General features: G+C 35.9%; 1 protein-coding gene across 3 annotated transcripts in view; it reads left to right on the forward strand.

Annotated features, from left to right (window-relative positions):
• The window catches only part of ATP9B (ATPase phospholipid transporting 9B (putative)), a 153339-nt gene that overhangs the window by 93981 nt on the left and 36134 nt on the right, over positions 1 to 23224 (forward strand). For all 3 annotated transcript variants that reach the window (XM_057377889.1, XM_057377886.1, XM_057377887.1), the window contains 2 exons: positions 9503 to 9663; positions 20322 to 20464. In XM_057377889.1, the coding sequence (XP_057233872.1) occupies positions 9503 to 9663; positions 20322 to 20464 (304 nt within the window). The remainder of the gene's footprint in view (positions 1 to 9502; positions 9664 to 20321; positions 20465 to 23224) is intronic.

Genomic DNA, 23224 nt, shown 5'->3' on the forward strand with positions numbered 1-23224 from the left:
GAGTTCTTTAATCTTTTTTGTAAGCTGATAAGCTTYAGTCGGGGCACTAGCCTACAGCACCATATTATATTAATGTATTTTATTTGTAATTTAGAGAACAAGAAGAATATCCTGATCTGAAGGCTAAACTGTTCCCTGTGGCACTTGCACAGCTGATAATCGTGAACTAGAAAGATGTGTATATCAAATAGTTTACAAAATGAAGCCAGCTGTGTTTCCCTACATACTGTGGCTTCTTGACATGCATCATTAAACCTTATTAGCTACTTCCTTTTACAAAGATTCTTGTAGTCTTGAACATTGCATATTAACATTTTCTGCCCCTCCAACTGGAAATTATTTGCTTTATTGTAGAGTGTCAACTTGCTCTAGTTTCTGATATGCGTTCTAATTGGTACTTTAGAGTATAATCATAGTGAAATACCACTCCGTGCATATCTTTATTTGGAAAATTAATACAGACCTTTTCATTTCATCTGTCAATCTGTGCAACTTTTCACACAATTCCCAACTGTTGGGATTGCTTGCAAGCCATTAAGTATGAAATGGTTCATAAAATGTCTTTAAGAATATAAACACAAAAAGGAGTTGACTTTTATGGTGAGATTTTTTTGTTGTTGTTGTTGCTTTCTTAATAGAAATAAAAGCTATTTCAGCAGATAAATCTAATTATGCAAAAAAATCTCAAAAATGTAGTGATATTGTAAAGCTAATTTTTGTTGTTCAGGTGGGGTTTTGTTTAATAAAACCACGATCTTGCACACATGCACACACGTACCACTTGATCACCTAATTCTGATAATGCAGTTTAGCTCTTAAACCTTAGAGAAGCAGAATTTTTAAAATAKTAAGCTCTCTGTGGGTAAAAAACAGGTTTGGAATTAAGTGCAAAAATCAAAATATGTATTATGTATATGCATTTATACATTTATACATATTTACAGCTCTTTTGTATATTTGACCAGTAAGACAATTAAATACTTCTAATCTCTATGAACAACATTATGGACAGTATTATTCCAGAACCTTATTTGTTTGTATGATCAAACAAATTCCAAAGCAAGCTGTTCTGTTGAATTGTCTTGAAATATATTTTGTGTTAATTTTAGGACAGGAGACACAAGTAACAGACATTATACAAATTATGAATAGTATGAAATGGTATAAAGGAAAAAAGTTAGGAACSAGTTTTTGTTGATATTCCTCTTCTAAAAAACTTTGTTTCAGAAGGGCAGTTTTATTTGTAAATATGGCAGTGTATTAAAATTGAGCTAGAAACTCTAGAGTTCATGGCATAATTTCTACTCCAAATTTGAGTCTTAAAATTGATGTTTTTACATAATACTAGTATGAAGGTGCATATCAAATCTATCTAGAAGTCTTCATTGAGAAGAGTTGGTTTCTCTGGGTCTTAAATSATTGTGGAAATTGCTCTGGATGTGTTTTGAGTTTTTCTCCTCAGACATGAGGAAGGCTCACTCCCCTTTCTTTGGCATTTTCCTTTATAGTCTGACATTTAATTCATCTTTAAGGAGTCTACTGCTGATTTCCCACTGTATGGAGCAGCTTTCAAGTTCCTTTTTAATTTTAAAGTAAAAATAAAAACAAATACAAGTTTTTCTTTCTATATGTATCTCAGACTTTTTGAAACATTTCTTCTCAGCTTGCAGGCTAACAGGATTTTATACTCAGGAATAGCTAGGCACAGAGACAAAAGTTCGATGCAATCAAAATGCTCWGTCTTTCTCAGTTCCTTTCTCACATGTTTCTGAATTTATTCTTGAATATTATTATACATAATTATACATTCATATTCCTTATGAATAGGATTCAGATGTACATGCTTYGAGACAAACTTTGAGGTGCTTTATGTTGTGCGGCTTTTTTTTTTTTTTAAACCGGGTTTCCTGTGGAGGAATATCTGAGTGGTTGTGTTTGTATCTGGACCTGTGCTGAGATAGGTTTAACAACGGAGTTTTGAGGTATACATAGCAGAGAAGGAGGGAGGTTGTAGAAATGCTACACCAATTAATAAATCACTACATACTGCCAATTTTAATTCCTCATTCAAGAATTTTTATTCATTCTCTTTAGCATTTATTAGCTAATCCATCTTCAGAGAGTTGCCTCACTTTGTGTGTTGTATCTACTGTATTACTTCTTTTACATTTCCAAGAAGGGTTGCAGCTCTCATTTCCATCTACTTTTATGGCATAAACACCAACTTAATGTATCGCTGTTTCTTACTGAAGTTTTTTCCCAACTTCCATTGACTTTTAAAATAACAAGGTGTAATAAAATAAAATGTATGTCATTTATGTAGAAAGAAATTTTCAAATGAATCTCTCAAGTTAACCTTGAGTAAGATGGAAGGAAAACATATCCTTTCAACATCTGTAAGCTTACTTTTGGTTTGGGATAAAATGAAATTGTGAAACTTTAAATTCAGGTTAAACTTYCTGGGTTCTTGGCTTCATTTATTTAAATATATTCTTAATGGAAAAATTGCCATGTGTTTTGATAACCTTAGCCCTGACCTCTCTTCCCCCATCCCTGTGTTAGATTAAACTCTTTACAAAATGTAATAATCCCTGCTAATAACTTAATCTGGATAGTCTATGAGGAGCTGAGTTACTAACACCTTGCTAACAGTAAGGAAATGTTGGATTTCTTTAGGTATAGGTTTTCTAGTATTTAATTTCAAATATGTCTTTGAAAAAGCTGTAAGGTTCTCATACCATTTATTAAATACTAGACAGTGTACCATATATAAAAACCACAAATTCAGTCCCTACCATGAAAATACTATATTTGTGCAGTTATTTCTATATGGAGACAGGTCAGCTGCATAGTCTGAAGTGCAGATATATTACAATCCCTAAAATTTGCACAAATTGAAGACCTAGGTGCTGCTGTCAGCTTGTTAGGGCCCTTTTATAATTGTTTCTTCTTGAAGGGAGTAGTACCTGTTACTAAGCTATTTATTTTTTTTTACATGTACTCAATTTTTTACCTTTTTTTTTTAAATATAAATGCAAATTCTACACAATAAAAGCTTTGGAACCTGTTCTCCCTGGGCTAATTTTGCAGTTATTTTGGTTCAGCTAATTATCTTAATCTGTGAGAGAGTAAATCATGTTTTTTTAATCCACTAAGATTTGAAAAATCCCATCTCCATTGAGTGTGTTTTAATAATAGTGTGTTATGTGTAAAGCTGCTTATTCTGTATTGTGACCCTTGAAAGACCTCATTACATGACAGCATCCTTAGAAAAGTCTTGAGTTGAAGCTGATCATAACCAAGTTTAAAGAAGATATAACAAGCATATATAAAGCTAGATATGAAGTACAAATCTGAAGATAGTGTTCCAGTGTGGAATCGAGCATCTTTAAATCCTGCTCTTCCCCCACCCTACAGAATTCCATGTTCTAGTTATGTTGATCAGATGTAAGTAGGATTGCAAGTGCTTGGAAACTCTGAATGTCTTCTGTGCTGTGTATCTAGACTGTATTAAATTAAAAAAAAAAAAAAAAAAACCAAAAAACAACGATGAATTGGAGTTTGACTGTGTGAAGGCTTTTGGTTGTTGAAGTTTCCAATATGATTAGTTAGATTATTGAAGCAATTATTCTAAATGGATGGGTGGTCTTGAGAAAATATTTCAAATGGTATCTTCTAATAGGAGGAGAGTAAGTTTGTAGCGCAGCACAGTCCCTGTGCGGATACCAGAATTTAAGGGGCTGTTAACCTTTTCGGTTTCTTAATGTGTTCCGTACGCGTTTTAATCATTCGCCTTTGTGACAAATACATAGCGAAGTCATAGAACATATGGTCGCACAGCATCTGACTACTGCTGCCTTAAGGTGCCAGGCTGTGTCTGTATAAAGGTGTATGAAGTGTAACTTTTTGCTAAGGAGGAAAGAGAATAGTTTGAAGTGTCAACGCCGAGTAATTAACTCTGAGCGTTTCTAACTAAACGCAGTGGGTGCCGGGGGAGGTGGCGCTGGAGGCTCCGTGCGCACAGACGGGCGCGCCCGCCCTCTGCTGACCAAAGCGCGCACGGCAGCGCTGCSCGCCCCAGCCTCCGCTTCCGCCGTCCGGCAAGCCGGAGCGAAAGCCAAATATCCACGACTTGGCTTCGCTGCTCGCCTAAAGACTCGTTCTAAGAACAAATATCAGATTGAAGAATACTTACAGACAGTGGTGTGTTCTACCAAACCGCAAAAGTGTTAGTGAAAGGCGGATTTATAGTCAGCAGGATATTAACAATGGCTCGTGTTCTGTTTCATTGGGAGCATTTGAAACAGAATGTTTTACTGCAATAGAGTAAATCGTTACCATTCAGGTAAACCGGGATAAAATGGAAAAAGGACACACTTAGGAAGGTTATGAAATCTGTGACTAGCATTTGACAAAACGAGTGCCTTACTTCAAACAACTGAGCCCTACTGAAGTGCATTTCTGGAAATAACTGACTTAGAGTTTTTATTATGGAAGGCAACCAGAGAGGGCTAAGCACCTCTAAAATCCTGGAGAGGACTCTCGAGTTTCGATTTGACTATCCAGACTCAGATGATGTTGAGTCTGGAAAAAGCTGAGATATAGAATGGATGAATAAATGAGGCAAAGAGAGAAAGAAGTGTCCTCCTCATTTTCTTTTAGCATTATAAATTGCATTTGCTATCTACAAAAGGGAATTCTGCTTCCAAARTGATTAGTTTATTTCAAAACACATAAATATACATTTATGAATAGTGCATTAAAGTCAGGCAAGTCAGAAGGGTAATTTCAAAACATAATAGAAGTATTCTGCTTTTAAGAGCATTTAAACCTCTGGTTTTGAAGATGCATCAAATCGCTAAAAAAAAATTTACTTTAGCTTCTCTTCCTGTGGACAATGCTGATGTATTTCTTCTTGAGTTTTAAAATTTCTGCTGTTTTCAGTGCTATGCCTTGGAGATGGACTGATATATGTAAGAATACAGACAAGTAATTGTAATTTGTTTATTTGGGGATACAATTAGACTAAATAGCTAAAAATATTTATTGAAATCAGTGTAGAAATTATGTAATTCAGTTTCAGAAGCCTGCAGTATTAAGGTGTACCAAGTATTTCAGTTTGCTCAAAGGTTCAGTTGCATTAAGGATTAATATGGTTTTTTTTGCCAAAGGAAAGGCAGAAAATGTTGCTGGAATTGAATGACATATTTTCTGGTTATTACTTCTGTACAAGTCCAGTGAAGTGGTCTAAATAAGTAAAGTTTATTTCAGTTTTATGAAGTCAAGTATACCAGTTCTCACTCTCAATATTGCTCAATTCTAAAATAAATAAAACCTATAAAAGGTTTTTAGTGCTTCAGAAAATGTTTTCAAGGTTTCATTGTTGCTCTTGCAGCTAAAGCAGTGACTAGGATGTTTGAAAACTGATCTCAGAAAAAGCAAGAACAGGTGACTTCATTTACAAAATGGTCACTTCATATATTTTTGTGTTTTCTTTCCTTTTCCCACCTTTGAATCTACTGATTAAAAGAATGAGTAAGATATTGATTAAACAGTGTATGCAAGATTTGGTAGGTTTGACATTAATCAAGTCAGATTTGTGGAGAAACATATTTGTGAAGACCATTACTTGAGTACAGTGAATTAAGGCAAGATGCTTGCTAARCCTGAAGTTACATGTTTTGATTCATAGTTATGTTAGCTTAGTGTGATCACCTGGATTGCTGTGCAGTCAGGATTTTAAATCATAGGAATTAGGGGACTTAAGAAAGAAGAAACATTTACAGATTCCTAAGTTGTTTGTGTGTTTAGTGTCAAAGATTAAGGTAAACAGAGAAAGATGTGTCTCCTTATTTAGCCTTTAAACACAGATTAATAATCTATTATTCTTAGGGACTATAGGGAGGGTTTAACAGATTATTGAATCAAGTCACGGGGTTTAGATAAATGCAGCTTTCTATATAGTATAATCTATATAAATTTATTTTTTTTTATAAATGATGAAGTGCTGCTAATCATTTTTGCTAGGCAAACCTTGTTTTTGTCACCCTGTAGCTGAAAGATATATGATTTGAATTTTAGTATTTTWAAATATTTACTGTTGCATTCCTTTTAAATCTAAGTGTAGGCTACAGTTAACGGAAACATGTACAACATACTATAATCTAATAAACTCAAGGGTTAATAAAATTAGATTCAGAGCAAGTATTAAGAATAGGAAAGAAATTTTTTATGTTTATGGTGCGAATCAAAAACCAAGTCCATTTCAAACATACATACMATGAAATTTCATTCTAGTCAATGTAGTGTTTAGCAGTGCAGAGCCAGGCTGATTACTGAAATATAATTACCTTTGTGGAGGAATTTGGTTACACGGGGAAGTCTGTCCTAAGATGAGCCTGAATACTTCAATAGTATTAAAGTAGGGCACTTAAAGGCTATTCATGAGCAATTGTTTCTAATGCACTTTAAACTGTAATTGAATAAAAAATGGCTGCACTAGTCTATTTTGAGAAATCTTTGCCATTCTATAACATTTAATTTTCAAATTTTGCATTTCATTATTCTAGCATTTTAAAAGTTCTCATTTTCAAAGTAATATACTTTTTATCATGTTAAAAGGATTGTTCTRTTGCTACAATAATAGCTTCAGAAGGTAACCTTTCCTAAAAGCTAAGCGTCTATAGCAGCAACAGCAATATTGTTGTTCAGGTTGTWCTTCAGTAACCAGAAAAGTTTTTGCTGTTTTCAGCTTTTTAATTAAATTAAGATTTTTCTCATAAGATAATGAATTTTACCTTGTGATACAAAATATGAAGTGTAGACCATGAATCATTCCCTCATTCAAAAATTAAGTATTTTAAAAACTTGTCAGGTTTTTTTCCATGCAAGTAGACATTGATGGTATGAGCCATTATTTTATTGAGAAMCATTAGCTATTTATAACTCTGTGCATAAATTAAAGAGAAGCTAAATGGATTTGCGGTTGTTGCCATTAGTAGCATTTTAAATTATGCAGGCAATTATTGTGTTCATTATTGTTGAGCAGCCCCTTTGCAAAACTATTGTGGTTTTCTTAGACATTATGTACAAATTTTCCCTTGGAGATTAAAATTTCCAGTGGTGTGTTTAATTTTGTTAAGTTGTTTGAAATAGAACAAATATTATGACAAGTAGAAGAAAATTTGTTTTACTAATATGGGAAATGGCAATAAACATGGAAAACTACTCCAATTCTTAATTCATATACTTCTTATATTTTCATAGTTATTCTAGTTTATATTATTTTCCAAAGAAATAGCTTTCATAAGGTGGTGTATTTTGCAAATGTTTTGATAAAATCACAGTACAGTTAAAATTAATTTTATCCACTTTTTCAATATTCAGATGAATTTCTACATTAAATTTATCTAGATAATTCAACAGTGTTTCATTAGTAAAGTACAGAAATTGTTTTAGTGGAAAGGCACAGAATTAAGTATCCTTCAGTACATTGGAGTAACTAATTTTTGAGAAATTGAGAATACATCTCTATTAAAACTTTCTTTGTGTGTCTTCTTTAGTAGGATTTTCCAATTACCTTCACTTCCTATAGTAAAYAAAAACATTAAAATTTACTGTGGGCAACAGTAAATGGGATCTATATTTAAAAGAATGGCATTTTCAGTAGTAAATCAAGTGTTGTTGGGCAAAAGATTTATTTTGTGGCAAATATTTCAGCATCAGCTTTTTTGTTGTTAGAATATCTCTCCARAACCACTTTTGTTGGATCCCAAACTTAAATTCACATCTGTCTTCATCAGTTAGAAAGGTGCTAATGCTTTGAGTTAGTTGCATATCAGTGTGCAGTGGACTAAATTTAATGTTTCTGTCGAAAAACTGGCATTCTTTCCAAAGAAGCTCTTTATTAATTTGTGTTCTGGGGTGGGGTTTTTATGGGGGAGGGGGAGGGGAGCGATAGGCTTTCACTACCGTGATGCAGGGGAAAAAAAGTGTGAGGTAGTAGTTATGCATATTGCAAGACAGTGATTCTTTATTTTATTACAAAAAAAGACCAACTCTAGAAGGCCAGATTAAATCATTCCTTTCACTTTTTAATGGGATTTGGATGAATAGAGTAAAATATGCACTTTGCATTCATTGATAGCATCTTTAGGTTGAGGTAATTGAGTCTTTTTTCCCTGACTGAATGAATAATGACTTCATCTGATCCTCAGCGAGGCCTGAAACTTAGGCTGCCTTTGTCAACGCAAAAAGATCTGGGCTTTGAAACATGCTCTACTTCCCTGGCTTCATTTTTCTTCATTTTAATCCAAAAACCTATTTTTCTCAATAATTCAAGCATAAACTATGTAGTAGTTGAAGCAGCGGAAATTGCAAGATATTTGTCCTCGTTGTGCTGCTTTTTAAATGCAGCTGATAAATCAGCCGCTGTGGTCTTCAGCTGCCTGGTTCTCTGGGGAAGGGACAGCCCATGTGTAAGCAAGATTGCTGGAATTTTTAAGAACTATATTTAAAGTGCTTCTTTTGCAGACTATTTGTTATCTAAGGAAGTGTTATGTTTTACTGGTCTTACTGGYAAGACTTGGAGATAAAAGGGGCATCTGTGATGTGGCCTAGGAAACTCTTCCTGACATAATTTTCCCATATATTTCACTGACTATAGAGCATTCTAAAAAGTGGAGTAAAAATACCCTAGTTTACATCATACATTATTGAAATGGTGAGAGTCTTAGTTACATAGCTTGAATATATTTTTTTCATGAGAAACAGTGGATGACAGCCTCTCCTAACATTTTACATTAAATGTTTCTAAATCAAATACCTTTTTGCTCATGTAAAATTGAAGCTCTGTTTTATTATATTGGTTTGAAAGTGGATATTCCACTAGATTGGTGTTTTCATTATTGTATTGGATGAGTGAAAGCTTCATGCAATTAAAAACAATTTCTGTGGCGTTGGTTCAGATTCACAGAGTGGAATGAGAGCATAGTGACAAGTCTGAGTAAACTTGTCACCGGCTCTGTCCCATGTACCCATTGGTTCTTGAACATGACAGGGTTTTGATTTTCTAGCAGTCAAGGATCTCCTTACAAATATAATATGCTGCGCCAGTATTTTTGCTGCATGCAGAACAGAAGACAATTGTCCCTGCTCATTTGTTCATCTGTAATTGTCTTTCCTCCCTGCCCTTATGTGTTCCTGTTCTGAAAAAAGGAATGAAGGAGGCATGTGTCAGACTTTAAGGCATTCAAAACGCTTGGCTGGGACAGTTCACTTTGGTTCTGGGAATTGTTATTGCCACAAAACCAGGGATCATCTTTTGTGTGCAAGCATAGGAATAACAATCAATGCAGTTATCAAAGTTCAGTTAATTGTTACAAGTGCATGGATTTTTAATAGGTAGGAATAACCAAAACAAATAACTGCTAATTCTTTGCAACGCAGAAGCATCAGTTTAAGAAAAACTYCCAATTAACTTGATTTCTTCTTCTTCCACCAGGTTGGCTTGCTGGACCTGGAGCTGAATCAACTGACCAAAGCCCTGTTTCTGGCTTTAGTTGCACTATCAGTTGTAATGGTAACTTTGCAAGGATTTGTAGGCCCATGGTATCGCAACCTTTTCCGATTCCTCCTCCTGTTTTCCTATATCATCCCAATCAGGTATGTATAAGAATGAAAGCAAAATACTGTTGTCTAATTTCACTGAATGTGGCTTTCTTGAAATTTATACTTGCTTCTCATTGCAAAGGAAATTGATCTTATCAGGAAGCTGAGGGAGAAGGTGCCAACAAATCTGCTGATTCTTGAAGGATCACTGTACAGAAAACAATACTGTTGTATTTTTTTGTATAATGTTCATCTCGCTGGAGTAATCAGGATATCTAATCCTTTGCTAGCATAAATGTATTAATAAGGATGCAATGTTGGTATATTTGAGAAAGTGGTTTCAGGAAGCATGCAGTTGAGTAGACTGCTAGATGCATTATGGAATTTTATTCTTAATGCCTCCAGTACTGAAAATGTTCCATTTCTCTGRTTAAAATACAGACTTTTTACCCCAATAATGATTAATTTAAATTGAATGGCTGAATAATGTAGGTGCGCTTTTACAATGAGAGGAGTTTTAACATGTGTAACCAAGTAGAGACTTGCCCTGAATTAATTAATTCATTAAGCATGAGTCCTGTATATTCAAATTGCAGATAAACTGGAACACGAAATAATATCCATGTGTGTAATCAAGTCTTCTGTGGACACAGAAGTGAGAACACTGACTCTGAAATTAATTCTTTTCTTTGCATGGGTATTGCCTTTGCAAAATGGAAATACTATCTCCTGGTAAAATACCCAGTGTTTAGATTAAGGTAATTGTTAATTTTAGGTGTTCTCTAGAACTGTTCAGTTTGAGATACATCATTCAGTAAGCCCAGTGATCAGCCAGAGTTAACAGCATCTAACTGTAACTAGATTTAAGACCTGTCCCCTCAGGCATGCACACAATATTTAAGTTCACATAGTAAAGAAAAGAAAAATAACAGGAGAATTTTATTAGGCCTTTTAATCTACGTTTATATTACTTATGAGTTACCATGTTCACATTTTTTAAGTACATGTCTGTGTGAAGGAAATTGTATCATATTTGACCAACTGGATACTCAGGAAGCCTCTGTCTTGATATTTTATAACCTAAAGGACTTTATTTTRTAGTACTTTTGTGTTGCAAGAGAAACTGATTCTGTTGAGAAGCTGAAGAAGCAGGTTTTGGCTACTCTGCTGGAACTACAATTTTGGGATATCTTTCAAAACATTGTCTTTGTCATAAGTCCTTTACTGCTTGTATGATGATGTTCAGTCATGTTGCCATCCCCACCATACACACACAGTTACTGAGCGTTAAGCAATTTRTCCATGTGAAGAGGCAAAAAGGGCTCCATTCAAGTGGTTAAGTCTAAGTTTTACTGAGAGGTGCACTTTAAAACTTCCAGGGGAGAGGAAAAATGAACTAAGGACATAAAGGTCACTTCTAACTGAAAGAAAACTTCTAACTATTTTATTATCTTTGTTACTGTATGCAAGAGGATTAAGGTGTTGTAAGTAAATTTCAGTCATGCATGGAATGCATTGATTTATAGTTTTAGAGAATTCAGGAATTTTCTAATTATGGAGCTTTTTTGCAGTTGTGTTTGGCTTTTGGTTTGCAGAGCAAGGGAACTTCCAGATATGCAATAAAAATAACTTTTCATGGCTAGACATGTTTGGTGAAGATTATCAGGAAGATGATTATAGAGTTAGTAGAGTTCAACTGATCTCTGTGCAGCCTTTCCTATAATTAATAGGAACAGGAACTTTTTAGGTGCTCCATAAAGAAGCTGGTTTCTTGTGATTCAGCTGCATCCTAAATATTCCTCTAGACTGATATTGCTTCACTTTGTGCTAGGTGTTACTGTGTGGTATGTAAGACTTCAGAAGTATAAGTATAATGCAACTGTAAAAAAWACCCAACGCAACAAAACAAAAAACACCCCAACAGCCAGCACCTACCCAGCTCTCACCTGCAAAAAATCAGCCCCCAACATTGCACACCTTCTGTGGTGTACAAGGAATCAAGAAAAATGTGGTAAACAGACATCAAAAGCTTGGCCCATCTCTAAAGTGTTGGTAAGTTAGAATCATTATGCACAAAATGTTTCAAATGTCCCCACACCACCGGAAACGTTTGGCCCTTAAAAGTGATTCCATCATTGATGTTTTCTTTTTCCATATGGAGAAACCATAGCCCAGGGAGCTTCCATAGGAAATCTGCTGCCCTAAAARGTCCAGCTGTTTTAATTTCTCAAGAGTTATCAGGAAAGGAGGATATAAAGCAAGGCCTTGACAGACTGCCCAAAACAAAGTAAGTTTCTCTAGGATCATCTTCACCTATTGTCTGAGTTTTTCCATGTTCACCAGCTTTTTTAGGCTTTTTGCTAGTTGACTCTAGCTTAGTATCACCTAGTGCAATTGTCATGTAGCAAGCTAGCAAGGAGCATGTGTCCTCAGGTATGTCCATGCTGCTGCTCTTTGTGATACCAGCATGAAAATTCTTAGACCTCTGATGTTGCCTTTACTTTTTTAATAATAAGATACTTTTATTGAACACCTTGTATTTTTTTGGATTGCCTTTTTTTCTGAATGACAAGGGTCAGAGGGCAATAAGTGTCATGCTTATGAAAAGCCAGTGCCCTTGGTGGGGGAAGATTTTGTAATTTTGAGTGCAATAGAATAGAGGTTTAACCAACATGGGATGCGAGATACCAGCTACTCTTGAGATGATAATTCTGGTATGTGTGTAGTAGGCAAAGGAAGGATGTTTAGGATGTTAGAGAGCCTTGTCACAAAATGATTCTATTCTTTTCCCTGGCCTTGAGTACTAATGTATTTATCAACTCATTTAAGCTATCATAGCAAATGGTTCAAAAAGCCCAGGGCAAAGGAGAGTTTTAGTGATGGTACTGCCCCACAGACTGGTTCCCTTCCATGACCAATGTACTTTTTTAATTCATTGTTCAGTCTTCCTCCATGCTTTGAAAAACAAAGTGCACTTTGTGTTGAGATCTTCTGCAAGTTTGGTTTTTGTTTAAAAAAAAAAAAAAGTAGCCAGAAAAGTTTTTCAAGATAAGTTAGGTTTAGTTAGGTTTAGCCAAACAATGTTTGGTGAAATTGCTGCCTCATGTACAGACATGTGAGTCTTGTAGCTGTACGTGCTTCTTCTTAGCAGTTATGTAGTGTGGAGGATTTACCATGAAATGATAAGGTATTGACTGGGGTTCTGTTAAAAATGTGGAATCACCCAGGCTATATATTTAGTAGCAGTTTGGATTGACAGGGGCTTAATCAGCCATCGTCATAGAAGGATCCTTTAGCTTTAGTGCGAACAGAGGCTAAAATGTCTCTTGTCATTTACTTTGGACACCGCAAGTCTCCTAGTCACTGAGCTGTTTTGCCAAAAGAAGCTCTCCCAAATGATTGGAAGGAGCTGCCTTGTACTTAAGTAGTGAAGTTTTGGGACACCACATGGTTCCTGGCTGTTTTTTTTTCTGGGTCTTTCAGAGAAGCCTTTAAATCAAATCCTTCAAGTTAGGTTAGTCTATTTTCAGAGACAATGAGGAAGACACAGCCAGGACGTCATATGTCTGAATTTCATTAATAGCCCCTCAAATCCCAGATCATGGGACAGAACAAGACATGAATTTCTGTGTGTTCGTGAGATCCAGGGAACTCACACCTAKGCAGACTGTCTAACAGCAGCAAGTAGCTATGCTGCTTTCAATTATGTTGTCGTTTCTGCTATGTTGGAGCTCTAATCCATATAGTATATAGATGTGAGAGTATAAGTTTATGAACTCTTCACAGAGAAATGGAATATATAGTAGATGTATGATGGAAAGGTTTCAGTGTTGAAGAGCTAAAGAGCTGCTTATGAAGTGACTTAAGCAAGTGGCTTAATACCCATTTAGTGTACTCTGCTGTAATACCATACCATGGTATATAATGCAACCTCTTCAGAGACTGAAAAATATTTTGTGATACTTCATGACATTTTACTAATTAATTTTGCAGCAGAGGTTACAGTGTGTCTCTCTTGTGCTAAGACTAAATCTTAACTGTCCAGTATGGTGCTGTACTACTGACTGATCTAGCTATGTGGTTTTCTTAAAATGTCTGATATTAATGCTACACAGAATCTTAAAATTGTTTCGATTGGAGAAGTCTTTTGAGGTCATCGAGTCCAGTTATTAGCCAGGCACTGCCAAGCCCACCACTATGGCATTTTTTAAGTGCCACATCCATCTGTGGGTCTGTTAAAATATCTGCAGGGATRCAGACTCTGCCACTTCCCTAGGCAGCTAATTCAAATGCTGSACAACAGTTTTGGTGAGRAAATTTTTCCTAATATCCAGTCTAGAGCTCCCCAACTRTGACTTGAAGCTGTTTCCTCGTGTTCTTTCACTTGTTACCTGGGAGAATAGACGGACCCCCACTTAACTACAGCTCCTTTCAGGCACTTGTAGAGAGGGATAAGGTCTCCCCTGAGCTTCCTTTTCTCCAGGCTAAACACTCCCAGCTCCCTCAGCTGCTTCTCATCAGACTTGTGTTCCAGACCCTTCCCCAGCTCCATCACCCTGCTCTGGACATGTTCCTCAATATCTTCCTTGCAGTGAGGGGCCCAAAACTAAACACACGATTCAAGGTGWGGCCTCATCAGTGCCAAGTACAGGGGCACAAGCCTGCCTTGGTGCTGCTGGCCACACTGTTGCTGATAAAGGCCAGGGTGCCATTGGTCTTCTTGGCCACTTGGGCACTGCTGGCATACGTTCAGCAGCTGCCAACCAGCACCCCCAAGTCCTTTTCTGCTGGGCAGATTTCCGGCCACTCTGTCCTCAGCCTGTCGCACTGCTTTGGTGTCACTGTGACGCAAGGGGAGGACCCAGCACTTGACCTTGTTAACCCTCATACAATTGGCCTCTGCCCATTGACCCAGCCAATCCAGACCCCTCCATAGGTCCTTCCTTCTCTCCAGCAAATCAACATTCCCACCCAGCTTGGTGTCCTCCACAAATGTTCTCAGGATGCACTTGATCCCCTCATCCAGATCAATATTACAGATATTATTAAATAGGACTGGCCCCACTACTAAGTACAATCAGTCTAAAAAAGAAGTCATGGTCTTAACTGATCTATTGCAGTAACTTTTCCTCCTTTCAAATCTTGCAACATTACCTATTTGCTCCTAGTTTTTTTTCTGGTTTTAAACCTATGTATTACAACAAGTAATGCCAAATTTGTGTAGAATATACAACAAAAAGAGGCAGCATTTTAAAAATTATTTGTATTGGACTTTTAATGTCAATATTGTCACCTTTGTATAAGAGGCCTAATGAAAGATGGCATGTAACCTGTTAAATGTGATAATAACAAATTAACATTTTTAATAGGAGCAATTATTGTTGTTGTGAGCTGCACATGTTACATCTCATGCAAAGGTGCTTCTTTGACATGTGTTTTATTTGTATTTTGCATTCTTCTGTGTTTTAAGCCTGTAAGGCTTAAGTTAATAGATAAACTTTTTCTCTAATTATTCCCTAGATTTCCTCCTGGATTTTTAAGTTCTGTCTATGTTACAGCATGTAATTATCTATATCTGGGTTGCATTTGGCCCTTGAAAAGCTGCATGTGTCTCAGTCACTATAGAAATCAAGGATTATTATGTTTTTATGCCACAAATATTTATTCATAAATGTATCGGACTCTCTTTTGAAGTTACATTCACTGCCAGGGTTTTGTGCAAAGTGCTATGTGTACGTTCCTTAAGTTTCTTATATATGCCCACATAATAGACAAAATTTAGAAAAACTCTTGCAAGAGAAGTAGGGAGATCAATTTTGAAGGTAACAGGAATGCAGTACTGAGGATATTCTTGAGTGTCGGACAGATAGCAGAAAAAACTGAATGAAAATACCTATAGTGGACAAAACACAAAGGAAAATTACATTCCAGTTTCCTCATCAAATATAATATRACAAATGGGGAAATTAAGGGGATGCCCTAATCGGTTGATTTATGTTTATTTAGATCTTTATATAATATTGTGCTTAAGTGTTTTGTTCTATTTTTATTTGCTTAGTGCCAGTTAATACAAGTTACTAGGCTCTAAAAAATCACTTTCTGTTAAGATTTAACTTTCCAGGCATGATGAAGCTAAAATATTTGTGGTTGTTTCTTGACCAATAAATTATAAATTCCATATTTTTTTCTAGATTATGAATAATGCATATATCTGTGTGTAAGTTATGGCTGTATCAAGAAAGTACGGATATATTAAGAAGGTTAGGGGGTGTAGCCTTAGGGACTTTGGTAGATTTTTGGATACTAATGGAACCCAAGTATCACCTTTAGCATCATTTTTTCATAGAAGGAAGTTCTGCAAATAAGAAGACTTCTCATTAACTTAATTTTTTTTTAAAAGGTGGATATCATTGTGGAACTCATACTGGATCTGGAGTTTTGGCAGGGCTTTGGGTTTTTTTTATTAGAAAACTTTTACACACAGAGAACTGCTCAGGAAGTTAGAAAAAAAAATTACCAATCTAATTTTGATTTGAAATCATACTTGAATTTTATTTGGCACAATATCACGTGTTCACAAAATTGTCCTTGCTTCATTAGGTCTTGAACTTTTTTGCTTTTCATTGAGTCATGAATGGTAGAATGTTTCTGGAGTTTCTAAGTGTATTTGTTAAACTTTCTCCATGAAGGACCTTGCTTATTAGCAAATTTGTCCTTTTAACAACAAAAAAAACAAAATCAGAAACCTTYAGAAGGGGACCTAATATTACAATTCACAGGGAAAAAAAAGAAATTGAGAAGTCTTGTAAATAGTAGTGGTGTTTTTGACGGAATAAGAGCAGAACTGTTTGTTTTTAACATGTAGTTAAAAGTGTGGATTCTGAAATGTGTTATTTATTTGTTCTGAAGCTAGAACAATTGTAGAGAATGCCACCCTGACTCTTAATGGAATAAATCCCCAAGTTGGGTAAAAATTTCTTTAGGATTCCCTACTTTTGGGTAACTAGTGCTCTGGTGGAGAGACCAGAGACGTTGTACTATGTGTTTGCTAAATATGTTCATTCTCTGCAACAGCCTTTAAATTCCTATATTAACATACTGTGCCTAAATATTGCATGTTAATTGGCTTGCTAGAAATTAGTGTTACTGATGCAGCAGTGTGCTAATGCTACATTGGATGCTGTTCTGTGTGTTTTCATGAATAACTGATGTGTTTGGGGTTTGTTTAATTGGATTAAATTGAAGTATTTGAAAACTGGTGAATTTTAAATGGTTTTGGTTATATAATGAGGTTTCTCAAAGTCTGCAAAGAAATTATGAGAAATGATAGCTAATTTGAAGCACTGAAAGCAGCTTTAWTTTGAGTAAGCTTACTGTCTCCTTGGACTTTTTAGTTGAGTATTTTTATCCATTCCTGTGAAGCTCTGTTGGAGAGGTTTATAGGTTCAAAAGCRAATTCACTATTAATATTAATAGGCCATCAACATTTTTAATATTGCATCAGTTTCCATAATGTGCTAAGCAATAGCTACAATGATTTCAAAGAAAGATTTCCTCTAAGATAAAAAGCACCAAGTGAAGGAAGTCAGAGAAGGATACAGTGTACAAATTTTAGAATTAACACTAGAAATCTATAGTGCTCATTTTTATTCCTGTTCAATTCTTTATTCATCTTAACAATTCAAACAGATATCCAATATCGTTCTGTGTGCCAGAAAGCTGTCTTGGACTGTCCTAGTCATTGGGGAGACATTATTTCTCTGTAGAACAGCACTGCCAGCATTCTATTAGATCCATCAGCATAAAGGGCATTCCACTCAGCAGTGCTGGAAAGCTGGGGTTATTCCTAAAATGCTTTAATGCTTTCAAATATGGATTTCTCTTCACTGCTCAGCAAGAGAAGGTGGAGTCTTATTTTTTCTTACCTTTAAATTATATTCACATGAGATTTTAGTAAMATGCATAGAATCTTTAGAACATGAAAAACAGGTGAGACGCATGCTTGTAAAAGATGCAAGTGAAGATATGCACTACACKTCAGCTTTGAGAGACTTTTCTGATTTGATCTTACTGAAGCACAGTTTGTCCTATCTGAACAGCTTTTAGATCTCCATTGGTAGAGCAGCCATGTGGATGTTTCTCTGTGTGTGCCATATACCTGAGACTGCAGTGCCTAAATAGAGTGTCCATCTCAGAATTCTTSTCTTGGTAGTCCAGGCACAAAAAATACTAAATGCCTCTGTGAAGTGGTGAGCAGCTTTCATCTTCCAGTTAATCCACTTGCTTCTGGCTAGAGCAAATGTCCATCTGTTTTTAAATAAAGTGTGATTGTGTTTATCTTGTCAAGCTAGACAGCATCCTTTGTATTGACTGACTAACCAGCAGGTGCACATCGCTAAGAGGAGTAAATCTTTTGCTGTTTCTGTGGTTTCGCTGTGAGGTGTGTTGCTTTGGTTTTTATATTTGCCCTGAAAGTTAACAGACAAGCATAATAAGAATACAGTTTGCACAATACAGGCTCTGGATTGAGTAAGATAGGGTAGAACTGTAGTTAACCAGTGTAAGGCAAGTGACTTCAAGTATTTTTCTCCCTATACTGTTGCATTTTCAGTAAACAGAATCTGTAGAGTCTTCCTTCTGTTGTCTGTCCTTTTGTTATACATGTTTGCATGTCTGAAGACAGATGAAATTAGGGAAGATACTGAAGGACTAATTGGGGCCTATCACCAGGGAGAAGGATGATTTTCAGATGATGACGATGATGATTTCAGTGGGAAAATAAAAGTAGCTAAAGCATAAAATACTATCTTAAATGGTCAAGRATGTTGTATCTAGAAGGTATATTTCTTTTTACGCTGCAGCATGTGTTGTCTTCTGCCATACAAAGGAGTTAGAGCATGTGGAATAAATTTTTTTTTCAGCATGTGTCAAAATTTGAGATGCTCTCACAATTTTAGTTAAATGCATCTCTTCTTTATGAGATAGTGCAGATTGTGACTCACTGTTCCCTCCACTGTTACCTCAAGTAATTCACAATCAGTTGCTGTGATTCCAAGAGGATAGATGAAAACTCCTGGTAGCTGCACTTTTTGTTATGCTATAAAGACAGGATGATGTCAGGACTGTTACAAAAACCTCTGAAGTGCATTAGCAGTATTTTGACCTTGATACGTACCTTTGAACAATTTTAAGAGTTATGCTACTGCAAACCTGTTGCCTAACTTCAGACTCTTGAGTTGGCAAGTTAGCTAGGTTAGCTACAAATAGTTCACAGAACCACAAAATATGCTGAGTTGGAAGGGACTCACAAGGATCAGCAAGTTCAACTCCTGACCCTGCACAGGACCATCCCCAAGAGTCACACCATGTGGCTGAGAGCATTGTCCAAATACTCYTTGAACTCTCAGGCTTGCTGCTGTGACCACTTCCCTGGGGAGCCAGTTCCAGTGATCAACTACCCTCTGGGTGAAGACTTTTTCCTGATATCCAACCTAAACCTCCCCTGATACAACTTCAGGCCATTCCCTCAGGTCCTGTCACTGGTCACCACAGAGTCTGTCCCTCCTCTTCCCCTCATRAGGAAGTTGTAACTGCAATGAGTACTACCCTCRGTCTCCTCTTCTCCAGGCTGAACAGACCAAGTGACCTCAGTAGTTCATGTAGCTACTGTTCTACCTGTTTCTTCAGTATTTCTGTTACAGCAGAGTCAAGAGAAACAAACATGTACTCATTTCTTAGTCACTGCTCCTCTGACATGGTAGCAGGAACATGGTGAATTGCTAAAGGAAAGTAGCATTTTAATGGTTTAGAGCAAGGTGGATAGAGTTTTGTGTTGGAGCATTTTATTATGTGGAAGAGCAATGTGATTAAATGAGTGAAGACTTTTTTATTGTAACATAGTAATACAAGGTGCAAGTTAATTCTTGTGTGATGTAGACATGGAAATATTAAGAAATGAATGCACAGAGTGAACTGGAAAAACATACTTTTGATTTTGGACTTCAATGTATAATCAATAAAACTTGCTGCAAATTGCATATTTTCTGGTGGAGAAGAGAGCTACCCAAAGATTACTTCATACCAACTTGCTATCACATAAGGGTGCATTTTGCTGCTTCAGCACTTTTCTCCTTTTGCAGTGGACCCTCTCTAGCTACCTTTTGCTAAGGATAAAAATATTGTTGATTTGTTGGGAAAGAGTTGACAAATATACTTGTAGTATCCTACAGAAAAAATGCTGTTCATTGTTTTTTAAGGAAAAAAACCCAGTRACTTGAAAAGGTATAAAAATATTTATAATTTTACACAATAAAGGAAACATAGGTGGTATTTGGGTCTTTTTAGAAGATAAAAATTGTGACTTGAATAGTGATATGKTCTTGCTATTTGTTACTCATTTTTATAAGGGTGGTAATGTAATTATGTCAAGAGTCTTCACAGAGTGTTGCAATCTGTCTCATGCAGAATACATGATACTGCATTTGTTTGTATTGCAATATCTTCCGAAAGTCTGGGGTGAAGCCTGAATTTCTACTGTGATATGTACTCTAAAAACACATAAAAAAAGCATTGTTCTAAAATTTTTGTGCATGTAGGTTTGAGGCCTTTCTTTTTTCAGATATCCTAAAATGAGCTTCTCGTTTTATTTTTGTGGTTGTAACTTTCACTTTGCCTAATATTCACACTGATTATGGTATAAATTTCCTTTGCAGTTTACGTGTGAACTTGGACATGGGTAAGGCAGCCTATGGGTGGATGATTATGAAAGATGACAATATTCCTGGAACAGTTGTTCGAACTAGCACCATACCGGAAGAGTTGGGACGATTAGTTTATTTACTAACGGATAAAACAGGTATATCAGGTTACCATTCTGAAATGTAATAACTTCTATAAAATTTCTAAATTTAATTCTATACTTGAATATGCTAATGTAAGAGTAGATCTAGACTACCAATTTTTGTTTTTCAAAATTTTTACGCATGTGCTTGAAGACTTTTGCAAGTACCAATGGGCTTAGGTAGGCCAGTATTTAGATGTTAAAGTCAGTATTTGGTAGTGATCTGATTTTTTCCAATGGGAATAGCTCTTCTATMGTAAGAGGACACTGTACAGCATGAGTAAGCGTACCATACATCTTCCTCTGAAAAGACTCTAGGGTAGCTCTCAGGATGCTGGTTTATTCTGCACTTCATTACTACTGCAATATTGTATGATAAGAATGGCCTTTGAGAGAGCAAGTCATTTCCAAAACAAGCCACAAGATCAGCCTCCAAAATGATATCTGCTGTCCCAGTGAAGTTAGTTGCTCTTTATGTTAGACCAGTTCTAGAGTTGCTGAATGATTTCACCTTCATAAATGTAACCTGTTACTGTACCTCACTTGGTGTACTGGAGCCCCCTTACCTAGGKGGTAAGGTAAGGTAAGTACTGTGAAGGTGAAGAATTAATAGCTTGTGCTATGCTTTCTTGTTGYTTTCTGAGATTGAATAAGTAATTTCTGTTAGATACACTGGGGTTTTTAAAGAAGCTTTATTTCTGAATTGAGAAAGTTGTTTCTCAAAAAGTTTGAAGAACTCTTTCAGTGGTTTTAAGTAAAATATAGTTCAAAATCATGAGAAGCTGCTGGAGTGGGCAGGGGTTGGCCTCTGTTGCACTGTTCACAAAGCATAATACATAATTTATATCTCCTTCTGTTTGAAATAGTTCTATATGCCTTCCCATGCTAACACTTCCATTACTGCATATTTGAAATGAAGTGTAAATATGATATGTTGTCACATTTTCAAAACATGCGTTCCTTTTTTCTTCTATAGGTACATATGTTATCCTATACACATCTGAATGCTGATCTTCTATTTTGTAAAAGTATATTGCTAATTATAGTGTGGCAATCCTTCAAAGCAAATGAACWATTCTTTTAACAAGTTTTATTTCAGTTACCTAATAATTTGTATGCTATTTGAAACCGCTTATTGATCTTAATTGCACCCTTAATCATGATAATTTATGTACCTTTGAGTGCTGTCACATTGAAAACTTGAAATGTGTAATTTACAGCATATGTTTGGAAAAAGAAGTATGTTCAAAAATAATTCATTTTCAAAACAATTCTGTGAACTCTACAGTCAGTAACAAAGCATTACTTASTAAGCAAAACCAATGGACACTTTTTAAACTTTGCTGGTAGAGATTCCAGATACCATACCAAACTGGAAATGCAGTTCAAGTGTTGAGGTATTCTACTTACAGTTAGACTGCATTAAGAATAAAATATTAACAGTCGTTTCACACAGCTTTACAATACAGGAATTACATTTTGTCTCCGATACCTACTACCATGTGTGAGAATTACATGATTATTTGAAAAAACAAACAGCAGAAAAAAAACTGCCACTGGTCTACTTTTAGGAAGACAACCATTACACTTAACCGTAATAGAAGAATTATCAAAACTSAAGTTTTTCTCCATTAAAAAAATACACCCAAAATTCAGTGATACTGGATTTTTCAAAGCAGAACTGTGGTGTTGCATCCATAAATCTTTGAAAGGATACATTTTATTCACTGGTATATACAAGGAGAAACAACCCTGTTATGAGTCTAATTGAGGTTTTTTGTTTGTCAGTTTTTTTTCAACCTCTGGCATGCCACTTGCAATCACAGTAGTTCTGTTTAAGAAGCAGCACAGAGTGCATACTTAAAAGGCACTGAACAGACAAATTTAAAAAGACTTTAATGTGTGGCATAGCATTTGGATGATTGTTGGTATTCAGCCTCAAAGGCTTTTCAGAGGACAGAGGTCTGCTGAGCTCTGGTGGAAGGTATCTTTAGGTGAAATGTACAATAATGATGTAAAAGTGAAAGTAAAGGCCGTAGTCTAGGGCAGTAGTTTCAAAGTGTTTTGGAAAGAAGCAGAGCCAGCAGTCTCACCTGATGCGTTTTTACCCATGTGTCATCTGAATGCTGATRTAAGTGAAAATAAGCCAGGAGTCCCAGAGACGTCACCACTGACTGTGCCTTGCGGAGATGGGAAACACTGCTCTGTTTTAATAATCCTAAGTGCCCTGCAAATTTTAAATTGTTCTTCATTCTGAACAAACACATTGACAACGTACTTTTTACTCAAGTATATTGATAGCTGCTTCCAGTTTCCTTTCCTGAATACATTTTTTCTCATTCTGCAATTTATGATAAATGTGAAACATGCTATTTGGTAAYGAGCAAAGTCTGTACACTTAATCCATGATTGACATTGCATGATTATGCTGTTTATAAGAGCTGGTCTCAGTACTTTCTCATTTGAATTTTCATTTCTAATCATATAAACTAGTTGATTCTATCCTACTGCCCACTTAAGGCCTGGCTGTCATAGGATAAAGAAGAGAGTCAGTTTTGTAGCCATCTGTCCTGGTGGGTGCTACTAAAAAGCAGCACAAAAAGGCTGACTTAGTTAAATGTAAACAGGTGAAGTTTTTCAATACTGAAAAGGAAAGGGAATCCAGAGAACTGTCTGCAAAAATCTTATATTGTGGTCCAAGCTTCACTGGAAATGATTGAGAATTAGTTGTTGAGTCTAAGGAGCATTGCATTACTAACATAATTGCAAGGTAGT

The sequence above is a fragment of the Malurus melanocephalus genome, unplaced genomic scaffold (genome assembly GCF_030028575.1).
Source record: "Malurus melanocephalus ecotype Western Australia unplaced genomic scaffold, MMel_1.1 scaffold_329, whole genome shotgun sequence".
Lineage (NCBI taxonomy): Eukaryota > Metazoa > Chordata > Aves > Passeriformes > Maluridae > Malurus > Malurus melanocephalus.